This window comes from Suncus etruscus, chromosome 1, assembly GCF_024139225.1.
Source record: "Suncus etruscus isolate mSunEtr1 chromosome 1, mSunEtr1.pri.cur, whole genome shotgun sequence".
Classification (NCBI taxonomy): domain Eukaryota; kingdom Metazoa; phylum Chordata; class Mammalia; order Eulipotyphla; family Soricidae; genus Suncus; species Suncus etruscus.
The window spans coordinates 183,861,591-183,873,837 of NC_064848.1; the positions used below are offsets into that span (position 1 = coordinate 183,861,591).

The 12,247-nt window shown below is 47.0% G+C and overlaps 1 protein-coding gene across 1 annotated transcript in view; it reads left to right on the forward strand.

The window, feature by feature from the left end:
- Window positions 1-11,767, forward strand: part of ZNF652 (zinc finger protein 652) — a 60,101-nt gene extending 48,334 nt beyond the window's left edge. Inside the window, exons 5-6 of the mRNA XM_049779203.1 lie at window positions 1,481-1,625; window positions 11,118-11,767. Coding sequence (XP_049635160.1) covers window positions 1,481-1,625; window positions 11,118-11,641 — 669 coding nt within the window. The 3' untranslated portion in view covers window positions 11,642-11,767. The remainder of the gene's footprint in view (window positions 1-1,480; window positions 1,626-11,117) is intronic.
- Window positions 11,768-12,247: the final 480 nt, after the last annotated feature.

Sequence of the window (12,247 nt, forward strand, 5' to 3'; positions counted from 1 at the left end):
AGGCCTCACACATGCAAAGCAGATTCTCTGTGAATGGGCTCCATTCCTTGCCCCAGTAATGGCATTTTTATTTGTTTGTTTTGCGGCCACACCGGCAGCTCTCAAGGGTCTCTCCTGTGCTCAGAAATTACTCCTGGCAGGCTTGGGTGACCATATGGAATGCTGAGGATCAAACCTCAGCTGTGTATAATGCAAGTGCCCGACCCAATGTACATCGCTTTAGCCCCAGAAATGACATTTTTAGATAGACCCTCAGTCTTAGATTAGGTTAAATCTAGGAATAACATTTCTTTAAAAAAAAAATAAAATAGGGGCCGGGCGGTGGCGCTAAAGGTAAGGTGCGCCTGCCTTGCCTGCGCTAGCCTTGGACAGACCTCGGTTCGATCCCCCGGTGTCCCATATGGTCCCCCAAGCCAGGAGCAACTTCTGAGCGCATAGCCAGGTGTAACCCCTGAGCGTTACAGGGTGTGGCCCAAAAACCAAAAAAAAAATAAAAAAATAAAAAAATAAAAAAACAGGGGCCACCACATATTCTAGCAACCCTAGGGGTGAGGGAAGAGGATATGGGAGGTAGGACAAAAACAGAGTTGTAGGGAGGACAATTTGGTGATGGGAATCCCCCCTGATTTTATGTAAATATGTACCTAAAATATTATTGTCAACAATATGTAATCCACTATGATCAAAATAAAAATTATATTAAAAAAAAAACAAAAAAAAACAGGGGCCGGAGAGATAGCGTGGAGGTAGGGCATTTGCTTTGCATGCTGAAGGGCGGTGGTTCTAATCCCGGCATTCCATATGGTCCCCTGAGCCTGCCAGGAGCGATTTCTGAGCATAGAGCCAGGAGTAACCCTCGAGTGCTGCTGGGTGTGACCCAAAAACCAAAAAAAAAACAAAAAACAGAAACCTTTATTTATTGATTGATTAATTGACTGATTGGTTGTTGGGCCACATAGAGCTGTGCTCAGGGGTCACTCCTGGCTCTGAACTCAGAAATGTGCCCTGGCAGGCTGGGGGACCATATAGGTGCCAGGAATTCAACTGGTCCCTCTTGGGTCAGCTGCATGCAAGGCAAATGCCCCACCACTGTGCTATCTTTCCAGCCCAGGAATGACATTTCTTGAGTTATTCTTCCTTTTTCAGTAAGTCAGGAACATTGGGTATTCTTTGATGGTAATTTTATTTTTCCTTTGTTTTAGGCCACACCCTGGCTCAGGGATCTTTCCTGGTAGGCTCAGGGGACCATATGGACAGCTGGTTAGTGAACCTGGGTTGGCCTCATGCAAGGCCAGTGCCTTATCTGCCGTACTATCACTCTTACCCATTTCCTTTTTTATTAGTCACTGAGCTGCAGAACGATAGTTGACACAAGCAGATTTTAGTGTGAACACTGGAGTTAGTCTCTTGAGACTCCATGAAATGAGCTCAAGAAAAGCTCCTTTTAGTGACTTACTCGAATCTCCTCTGTCCTGTGCAGAATTGTGATGAAAGGTTCCAGTACAAATACCAGCTACGCTCCCATATGAGCATTCACATTGGACACAAACAGTTCATGTGCCAGTGGTGCGGCAAAGATTTCAACATGAAGCAGTACTTCGATGAGCACATGAAAACACATACTGGTAAGACTTTCTTGGAAAGGGGACTAAGAGTTTTAAGCATTGATTGATGACCAGTTTGAATCCATTTATTTAAAAACCTATACCACAAAATTTCATTCTAAGTGAAAATTCTGCCAATAAAATTTAGACATAGAATACTGAAAACATTGAGTAGGGCGCAAAAAAGAAAAAAAATACTGAAAAACTGGACTTTGTAGCTATTTTTTGGATGGAAACACACCTGGTAGTACCCAAGGCTACTCTTGGTTCTGCACTCATGGCCCATTCCTGGCAGGGCTCAAAGAACCATATGAGTTGTTAGAAATTCAATCGAGGTTGTCCTCATGCAAGGCAGATGATTCCCTGCTGTCCTATCTCTCCAGCCCATATTTGTAGCTATTTTAAAGCAAATTATGGTGCTTTTACTTGGAGAACAGAATTTCTGAAAGTGTATGCAACTTACTTTGTTTTTTTCTTTTTTTTAGTATATGTGCTGCTGAAGTGAGCACTATTTTTCTTTTTCTCTTTTTTGTTTTTGTTGTTGCTTTTGGATCACCCCTAGAAGTGGGATTAATCCTGGCTCTGCCTGTGCTCAGGAACTACTTCTGGCAGGCTCCAGGGACCATATAGGATGCCAGGGATCAAAACCCGGTCAGCTGCATGTAGGGCAAATCCCTCACTGGCCCTATTTTCCTGAGGAAAGGGTTTTTTCTAAGAAAAGAGTTCTGGACATGGGCTGGAGCGGTGGCACAAACAGTAAGGCGTCTGCCTTACTAGCTAGCCTAGGACAGACTGCGATTTGATTCCTTCCTCCCCAGTCTCATATGGTCCCCCAAGCCAGAAGCAATTTCTGAGCATATAGGCAGGAGTAATCCCTGAGTGTCACAGGGTGTGGCCCAAAAAAACAAAAAAAAAAGAGAGAGAGAGAGTTCTGTACCTTTTTTTCTTTTTTTTTTTTTTCTTATTTGGACCATATCCAGCAGCACTCAAGAGTTACTCCTGGTTCTGCACTCAGAAATCGCTCCTGGCAGGCTTAGGGGACCATATGGGATGCTGGGAATTGAACTCGGGTCCATCTTGGGTCGGCCACATGCAAGGCAAATGTCCAACTGCTGTGCTATCTCTCCAGCCACAGAGTTCTGGACCTTAGTCACTAGAGAACATTGCTTAAACTAAAATAGCCTCTCAATATTTAAAAACATTTTCATTAGGAGCCAGAGAGATAGCATGGAGGTAGGGTGTTTGCCTTGCATGCAGAAGGACAGTAGTTCGAATCCCAGCATCCCATATGGTCAAAAAAGAATTTGACCTACCAATATTTACTACTTTAGAATTACCTTCATTAAATGAAGCTAAAGCCATTTTTATCCACTTTATGTTTTCAGAGGTCCAGAGTATTTGAATCTTAGAAGCCTTTGATTATTAATCTGGCTAAATTAATAGATGTTATCATCACTTCTCAGTCTTTTTTTTTTGGGGGGGGGGCCACACCCTGTGCCACTGAGGGGTTACTCCTGGCTATGCGCTCAGAAGTTGCTCCTGGCTTCTTGGGGGACCATATAGGACGCCGGGGGATCAAACCGTGGTCCGTCCTAGGCTAGTGCAGGCAAGGCAGGCACCTTACCTCCAGCGCCACCGCCCGGCCCCTCCAGCGCCACCGCCCGGCCCCCACTTCTCAGTCTTAACTTTGATTTTATAGGATCTGTCTGTACACAGACTGTTGTTGTTGTTGTTGTTGTTTTGGTCACACCCGGCAGCACTCAGACATTACTCCTGTCTCTACACTTAGAAATTGCTTCTGGCAGACTCAGGGGACCATATGGGATGCCGGAATTCGAACCACCGTCCTTCTGCATGAAAAGCAAACGCCTTACTTCCATGCTATCTCTCCGGCCCCTCCTACACAAACTCTTATAATAGATCTAGATTCTGGGGCCAGAAAGATAGCACAGCAGTAGAGCGTTTGTCAATTCAGAACAGATGGGGTTCGAATCCCTGCATGGTCCCCCATGCCTGCCAGGAGCGATTTCTGAGTGAAGAGCCAAGAGTAATGCCTGGGCGCCACAGGATATGATCCAAAAACAAAAATAGGGCCAGAGCGGTGGTACAAGTGGTAGGACGTTTGCCTTGCACACGCTAGCCTAGGATGGACAGTGGTTCGCTCCCCCACCATCCCATATGGTCCCCCAAACCAAGAGCAATTTTTGAGTGCATAGCCAGGAATAACCCCTGATCATCACTGGATGTGACCCGAAAACAAAACAAGAAAATGGGCCGGAGAGATAGCACAGCAGTAAGGCTTTTGCCTTGCATGCAGAAGGATATTGGTTCAAATCCCGGCATCCTATATGGTCCCCCGAGCCTGCCGGGGGGCGATTTCTGAGCATAGAGCCAGGAATAACCCCTGAACATTGCCAGGGTGACCCAAAACCCAAAATAAATAAATAAATAATAAAGAAGGGGCTGGAGGGTTAACACAGTGGCAGGGCGTTTCACAATGGAGTGTTTCTGAGTGTGGCCCAAAAACCAAAATAATAATAATAATACAGAAGAATTCTAGATTCTGCTAGTTATCTGTTATCTACAAAACTGCAGAGAACCACAAGAGATGACACTCTCAGTCTCCTGAGTTGGGGTAGACATGGGCCTTGTGCAGCAGAGTCCCTGCATATGCTTCTGTGCCATGCATGGTCCTGACCATGCAGGGACACAGGGCTGGGCGAGCACCTGCTGCTTTTGTTTGTCCTTGATAAAGGAGCATCTAGTCCTTTATGAACACATTCAGGAATGGCCCCAAAATAAAAAAAAAGTAAATAATCTTAAGTAAAATGAAGGGCAAGAGAGATGGTACAGTGGCAAGGGTGTTTGCCAGGCACGCAGCCAACCTAGGTGTGATCCTTGGCATCCCATATGGTTCCCTGAGCACGCCAGACACATCCTGAGTGCAGAGTCAGGAGTAACCCCTGAACACACCAAGTACGGTCCAAAAACTGAAAAAAAAAAAAAAAAAAAGAAAAAGAAAAGTAAAGTAAAATTAAATTGGATATTTATCTTATAATTGGGGGGGGTGTGTGACACCCAGCAGTGCTCAAGGGTTATTCCTGGCTCTATGCTCAGAAATCGCTCCTGGCAGGCTCGGGGGACCATATAGGATGCTGGAGTTCAAACCACCATCCTTCTGCATGCAAGGCAAACGTCCTACTTCCATGCTGTCTCTCTGGCCCTAAATGGGACATTTTATTTTATTTTATTTATTTTATTTTATTTTTGGGTCACACCGGTAACACTCAGGGGTTACTCCTGGCTCTACACTTAGAAATTGCTCCTGGCAGGCTTGAGGGACCATATGGAATGTCGGGATTGGAACCACTGTCCTGCATGCAAGGCAAACGCCCTACCTCCATGCTATCTTTCTGCCCCAGAATGGGACATTTTATTTTTTTTTAATTTTTAATTTTTAATTATGAGAACAATGATGCAAAGAGGACAAGGTAAAGTTACAGTGAAAGAACAATCGCCCATAAACAGAGTTCTCAGAAATCCCCTTGCTGGGGCCGGAGAGATGGCATGGAGGTAAGGCGTTTACCTTTCATGCAGAAGGTCATCTGTTCGAATCCCGGCATCCCATATGGTCCCCCGTGCCTGCCAGGAGCAGTTTCTGAGCACAGAGCCAGGAAAAACCCCTGAGCACAGCCGGGTGTGACCCAAAAACCCAAAAAAAAAAAAAAAAAAAAAAAAAAAAAGAAATCCCCTTGCTGACACCTAAATATTGAACTTGCAGTCAAAAAAACATTAAGAAAAATAAGGGCAGAACCCATGTACAATTACTTTGTCCATAAGTCCCCAGATTGTAGTACATTATAACATTTCTTAGCAGTACACAAAGCAACCTAAAGCCATGAGATTTATGTGACTCCTTAACTTTGAAGTCATAGTATTCTTATATATTCATGCACATACATATTAGTTTAAGTTAACATCAAAAGTTTAAGAGGTTTTTTTTTTTTTATGCTCAGGGGTTACTCCTGGCTACGCACTCAGAAATTGCCGCTGGCTTGGGGGGACCATATGGGACGCCGGGGGATCGAACCATGGTCCTTTTCTTGGCTAGCGCTTGCAAGGCAGACACCTTACCTCTAGCGCCACCTCGCCGGCCCAAGAGGTTTTTTTTTAAGGGTTAGTCAAAGGGGCACAGTAAAAACGGTGTTAGAGTGGCAAATATTGTTTGTATAGGCCCACCAAAATATGAGGGTCATAGAAAGGAATAGCCTTGGTCTAAATACAAGGAGAACACTACCCCTGAAGTTTCCTGGCATAAGACCAACTCTAGGCTCCAGTCAAACTAGTTTATTAAATCCAAGTCATTGTCTGTAGTGCCAATACAGTTCTATTTTTCACGCAGACCTATTGTTGGCATGAATGGAACATTTTAAATTGCTTTTACCAAATGTTAAATTTTCCCTTTGCCTTATTTTAGCCTTTTTTGTTTGTTTGTTTTGGGTTTTTTTGGGTCACACCCCGCGTTGCTCAGGGGTTACTCCTGGCTGTCTGCTCAGAAATAGCTCCTGGCAGGCACGGGGGACCATATGGGACACTGGGATTCGAACCAACCACCTTTGGTCCAGGATCTGCTGCTTGCAAGGCAAACACCTCTGTGCTATCTCTCTGGGCCCCTTATTTTAGCCTTATTGTGATTTTTTTTTCTTTTTTTTTTTGGTTTTTGGGCCACACCCTGCGGTGCTCAGGGGTTACTCCTGGCTGTCTGCTCAGAAATAGCTTCTGGCAGGCACGGGGGACCATATGGGACATCGGGATTCGAACCAACCACCTTTGGTCCTGAATCGGCTGCTTGCAAGGCAAACGCTGCCATGCTATCTCTCCGGGCCCTTATTGTGATTTTTATCTTGAAGGTTCAAGGACACTTTAACACCCTTCATTTAGCTCTGGGCCAGAGAGTACATACAAGGGGTAAAGTACTTATTTCCAGGTGGTGAGGTGGCGCTAGAGATAAGGTGCCTGCCTTGCAAGCTAACCAAGGAAGGACCATGGTTCTATCCCCTGGCATCCCATATGGTCCCCCCAAGCCAGGGGCAATTTCTGAGCGCTTAGCCAGGAGTAACCCCTGAGCATCAAACGGGTGTGGCCTGAAAAATCCAAAAAAAAAAAAAAGCACTTATTTCGTTTGTATCCTAAAGACATCTCGTGTGGCCCCCTAGACACCACCAGGGGTCACTCCTGAGCACCACTGAGTACAGCTCTTTAATCCCCCAGAATGATTTAATCAATTCTGTTTAATTTAAAATTTTATTTGTTGGGGCCAGGAAGGTGGTGCTAGAGGTAAGGTGTCTACCTTGCAAGCGCTAGCGTAGGATGGACTGTGGTTCGATCCCCCGGTGTCCCATATGGTCCCCCCAAGCCAGGAGCGATTTCTGAGTGCTTAGCCACGAGTATCCCCTGAGTGTCAAATGGGTGTGGCCCAAAAAACAAAAAAAAAAAAATTTATTTGTTAAAAAAAAATTTTATTTGTTTGTTGTTTTGAGGTCATACTTGGCAGTTCTTCGGCCTTACTCCTAGCTCTATGCTTAGGGATCACTCCTGATAGCTAAGAGACAGAATCTGGCTTAGCAAAATGCAAGGCAAATGTCCTATCCACTGTACTATCTCTGTCCAAACCCTAAAATAGAACTTTGAATGTTTCGGTGATTGGTGGAGTTGGATTTAAAAAACAACAACAGGGGCCTGAGAGATAGCATAGCAGTGTTTGCCTTGCAAACAGCCGATCCAGGACCTAAGGTGGTTGGTTCGAATCCTGGTGTCCCATATGGTCCCCTGTGGTCCTCTGTGCCTGCCAGGAGCTATTTCTGAGCAGATAGCCAGGAGTAACCCCTGAACACCGCCAGGTGTGGCCCAAAAACCAAGAAAAAACAACAACAACAATAACCACAACCTCAAGATGGGGCCATATAGAGCACTTTCCTTGCATATGTCCAGACCTAGCATCCCATATAGTTCCCTGAGCCTGCCAGGAGCTAAGAGTAACCCCTGAGCATTGTGGTTGTGGCCCCAAAACAGAAACAAACAAAAATGTTAGATAAACAGACAAATTGGGCACAGAACAAGGACAAGAAGTCAATCAGCAGCAGTGATTTAGTGATGAAAATAAGAAACACAGGGGGCGGAGAGACAGCACAGCAGTAGGGCATTTGTCTTGCACAAAGCTGACCCTGGATAGACTCGGGTTCAATTCCCGGCATCCCTGAGCTCAGAGCCAGGAGTAACCCATGAGCACCGCTTGTGGCCCCCAAACTAAAATAATAATGATGATGATGGTGGTGATGATGGATTGGAGAGTCGGGGTAGGGAGTCAGGAAGAGCACCACTTGCCTTGCATGTAGCCAACCCAGGTTAGATGCTCCATACTCTGTGGTTCCACCAAACATCATCAAGCATGATTCCCTGAGCATAAAGCCAGTAGTTAACCCTGAGCACATCTGGGTGTGGGTCCTGCCCTCCCCACCAAAAAAAAAAGACTTAACAAACCTCCTTTAAAAAAAAAATCTCCTTATATGGCAGGTTTTTATTATTAAGATCACCGTGGCTGGGGCTGGAGAGATAGCATGGAGGTAAGGCATTTGCCTTGCATGCAGAAGGTCGGTGGTTTGAATCCTGGCATCCCATATGGTCCCCCGAACCTGCCAGAAGCGATTTCTGAGATAGAGCCAGTAGTAACCCCTGAGTGCTGCTGGGTGTGACCCCCCCCAAAAAAAAAATATATATATATATTTCTCACGATGGCTTGTGGGTGTAAAACTGTTGAGCAGTGCTGAGCAAACAGTAGGACTCAGCCCTGTTGGCTCTTTTGCTGTCCTGTGGGAGAAAAGGAAGCAATAGCTGCAGTAAATCAACTCTCCCTAGCCTTCCCGGGCCCATGGACATTGGGAAATGATGTGGGATGTTTTTGATGCTCTGAATCTCTTGGGGACCTTGAGGAATACTGGAAGGAAGAAAACCTTGGTGCCACCTATTCCTATTGCTGAGAAAGTCCTGCCCAGAGGCCAGCAGTACTCCCAAGGGAGATACACTCCAGGCCAAGAAGTACTCTTTTTTTTTTTTTTTTTTTTTTTTTTTTTTTTTTGGTTTTTTTGGGCCACACCCGGTAACACTCAGGGGTTACTCCTGGCTATGAGCTCAGAAGTCGCTCCTGGTTTGGGGGACCATATGGGACACCGGGGGATCGAACCGCAGTCCGTTCAAGGCTAGCGCAGGCAAGGCAGGCACCTTACCTTTAGCACCACCGCCCGGCCCCCCCTTTTTTTTTTTTTTTTTTTTTGTCGTGTAATAGATGCCTTTATTAGTTAATTATACCAAACTTACTTTGGTATAATTTTGGAGAAGGAAGGGGAGATGAGAGTAGGGAGGAGGAAAGGAGAGAAGAGAGGAGAGGATGAGAGAAGAAAATGAGAGGAAAGGGAGAGGAGGGGAGGAGAGAGAGGGGAGGGGAAGAAAAAGGAGGAGAGAGGAGGGAAGGGGAAGAGAAAGCAGGGGAGGGGAGAGGAGGGAAGGGGAGGAGAGAGGAAGGGAGAAGAGGGGAGGGGAGAGGAGAGGAAAGGAGAGGAGGGGAAGGGAAGGGAGAGGAAAGGAGGGGAGTGGAGTGGCCCAAGAAGTACTCTTGTGTGGGAAGATGAGTCAGGCCTTCCCCTGCTAAGGCGGTCTGAAGGCACAGATCTGCTGTATTAGGACAATTTTGGCAAAGTCCTACTTCGGGTTGGAACACATACGTCCCTCAAAGATGAATGTGCTAGAGTTGGAGCCAAGTACAGCAGGTAGTACAACACTTGCCTTGTACCTGGCCAACCTGGGTTTGATCTTTAGCATCCCATATCATCTGAGTACCACCAGAAGTAATACCTGAGCACTGAGCCACAAGTAACCCTTAAGCTTTACTGGGGGTGCCTCCCCAATAAAAACAAAAACAAAACAAAACAAAACAAAAAATGATGAATGTTCCTAAGTTTCGTTTTGTTTTGGGGTTATACACAGTGACGCGCAGGGGTTACTCCTGGCTATGCGTTCAAAAATAACTTCTGGCTTGGGGGACCATATGGGACGCTAGGGACAACCAAGGTTGTCCTGGGTCAACCGTGTGCAAATCAAATGCCCTACCATTGTGCTATCACTCTGGCCCCAATATACCTAAGTTTTGAGGAAGGTTCCTCTGTAGCATTAATTTCCTTGGGTGGTTTCACCAGAAAGTTCTGGGTCATTTCTGTGGCTGGTGCTGTGAGCACCTTCCCACTGTCTCTCTTTCCCATTATTCTGGCCCATCCCTTAGTTTTTGTTTTTGTTTTTATTTTGGGGGGATCACACCTGGCAGCACTCGGATTACTCCTGGTTCTACACTCAGAAATTGCTCCTGGCAGGCTCAGAGGACCATATGGGATGTCAGAATTCGAAACACCATCCTTCTGCTTCTAAGGCAAAAGCCCTGTTGCTGTACTATCTCTCCAGCCCCCCCCCCCTTTTTGGTTTTGAGCCATACCCGGAGGCGCTCAGGGGTCTGTTCTGGTCAGCCACATGTGTAAGGCAAATGCCCTACTACTGAGCTGTCTCTTTGGCCCCATCCCTTAGTATATTTTGTTTTATTTTGGGTCACACCTAGCAGTGCTCCGGAGTTACTCCTGGCTCCGAGCTCAGATATAGCCTCTGATAGGCTCGGGAGACCATATGGGATGCTGGAAATCAAACCACTGTCTGTCCTGGGTTGGCTATCTCTCCGGCTACTCCATCCCTTAGTTTTTTAAAAATCAAGCCCAGGTAGTTGGTCATCCGTAAATTTTGGGATATTTATTGTTTTGTTGTTGTTGTTACACTTAGCACTGTTCAGGGCTTATTCTTTTTGTTGTTTTTGTTTTTGGGTCACACCCAGCAGTGCTCAGAGGTTACTCCTGGCTCTGTGCTCAGAAATCACTCCTGGCAGGTTCAGAGGACCATATGGGATGCTGGGGATTGAACCTGGGTCTGTCCCAGGTCGTTTGTGTGCAAGGTAAACAAACGCCTTACCACTCCATTTTATTACTCCGGCCCTTCAGGACTTATTCCTGGCTGTGTGCACAGGATCATGCCTGGTGAAACTGGACCAAATGGGAGCTGGAAATCAAACCTGGGTCTAGGTCACGTGCAAGCTGAGTGCCTTTGTGCTTATATCTGCTCTTACATGTTAAGCCCTTGCCTGCGGAGACTCTCCCTGACTCCTGTTGTAGAAAGGGGGGCTGAGCGATAGCACAGCACGTAGGATTTTTGCCTTTTAAGCTACAGACCCAGATTTGATTCCCAGCATCCCATATGGTACCCCAAGTCTGCCAGAAGTGATTTCTGAGCACAGAGCCAGAAGTAACCCCTGAGTGCCACCAGGTGTGACCCCAAATCCGAAAAAAGCAAACAATAATGTAGAGAGGGGGTAGGGGCATCTTTGTCATATGCCCTGATGGTGCTTCTGGCCTGTGTCCATCTCAGGAGAGAAACCCTTCATCTGTGAAATCTGTGGCAAGAGCTTCACCAGCCGCCCCAACATGAAGAGGCACCGCCGAACCCACACGGGCGAGAAGCCTTATCCTTGCGACGTGTGTGGCCAGCGGTTCCGCTTCTCCAACATGCTCAAGGCCCACAAGGAGAAGTGCTTTCGGGTGACCAGTCCCGTGAACGTGCCGCCCGCCGCCACCGTCCAGCTGCCCCTGACGACTGCCCCCGTCACCCCGGTTCCTTCCGCAGTAAACACCCCTGCCACCCCTGCCCCTCCAGTCAACATGAACCCCGTAAGCACGCTGCCCCCCAGGCCGCTCCCCCACCCCTTCTCGCACCTGCATATCCACCCCCACCCGCACCACCCGCACCATCTCCCCATCCCACCTGTCCCTCACTTGCCCCCGCCTCCTGCTCTCTTTAAGAGCGAGCCTTTAAACCATAGGGGCCAGGGCGAGGACACCTTCCTGAGGCACCTGGCCGAGAAGAACAGTCCCGGGCCACCCCAGCATCATTAACACCCCTCCGGCCACCTCCACCTCGCCACTTCTTCCCCGCCAGTTCTGGCTTTGCAGCTCAAGGGCTGCAGAGTAGCTATGGCGCCTTCAACCTCTTCTCTGGCCTCCTGTCGCCTCGGGGAGTCAACCTGTCCTAGGGAAAAGCCAGTCCCAAGGAATGAAGGCTATCTATCTACCCTTCGCTCTCAAGAGGGGTCAAGAGGGGCTGGCAGGCTCAATCCAGGGGAGAACCGCCCAATTTTACAAGCCCGATTTGCTTGCATTTTCTGGTGACTTTTATAAATTTCAGATACGCACACTGGTGGGAATTTTTCTAATTTCATATCAGCTGATGAGGTATGCTTGCTTTTTTTTTTTTTTTTTTTTTTTTTTTTAATCCTGGACTTCCCCTCAAAGAGGGGCTAGGCCTGGTCTCTCCTTTGTACTAATCGGAAAGGCTGTGAGATGAATCCAGAGCATTAATTTGTATCACTGTGTATGGGAATGAAATGCTTTTTTCCTCTCTTGGTGCTGGCCTCCCGAGTTTGAGCTAGCCGTGGTTCACAGTTTTATCAAGCATTATCGAGAAAACCAGATATTTTCTCCTTGGTGTAGCTCTCCTAACGC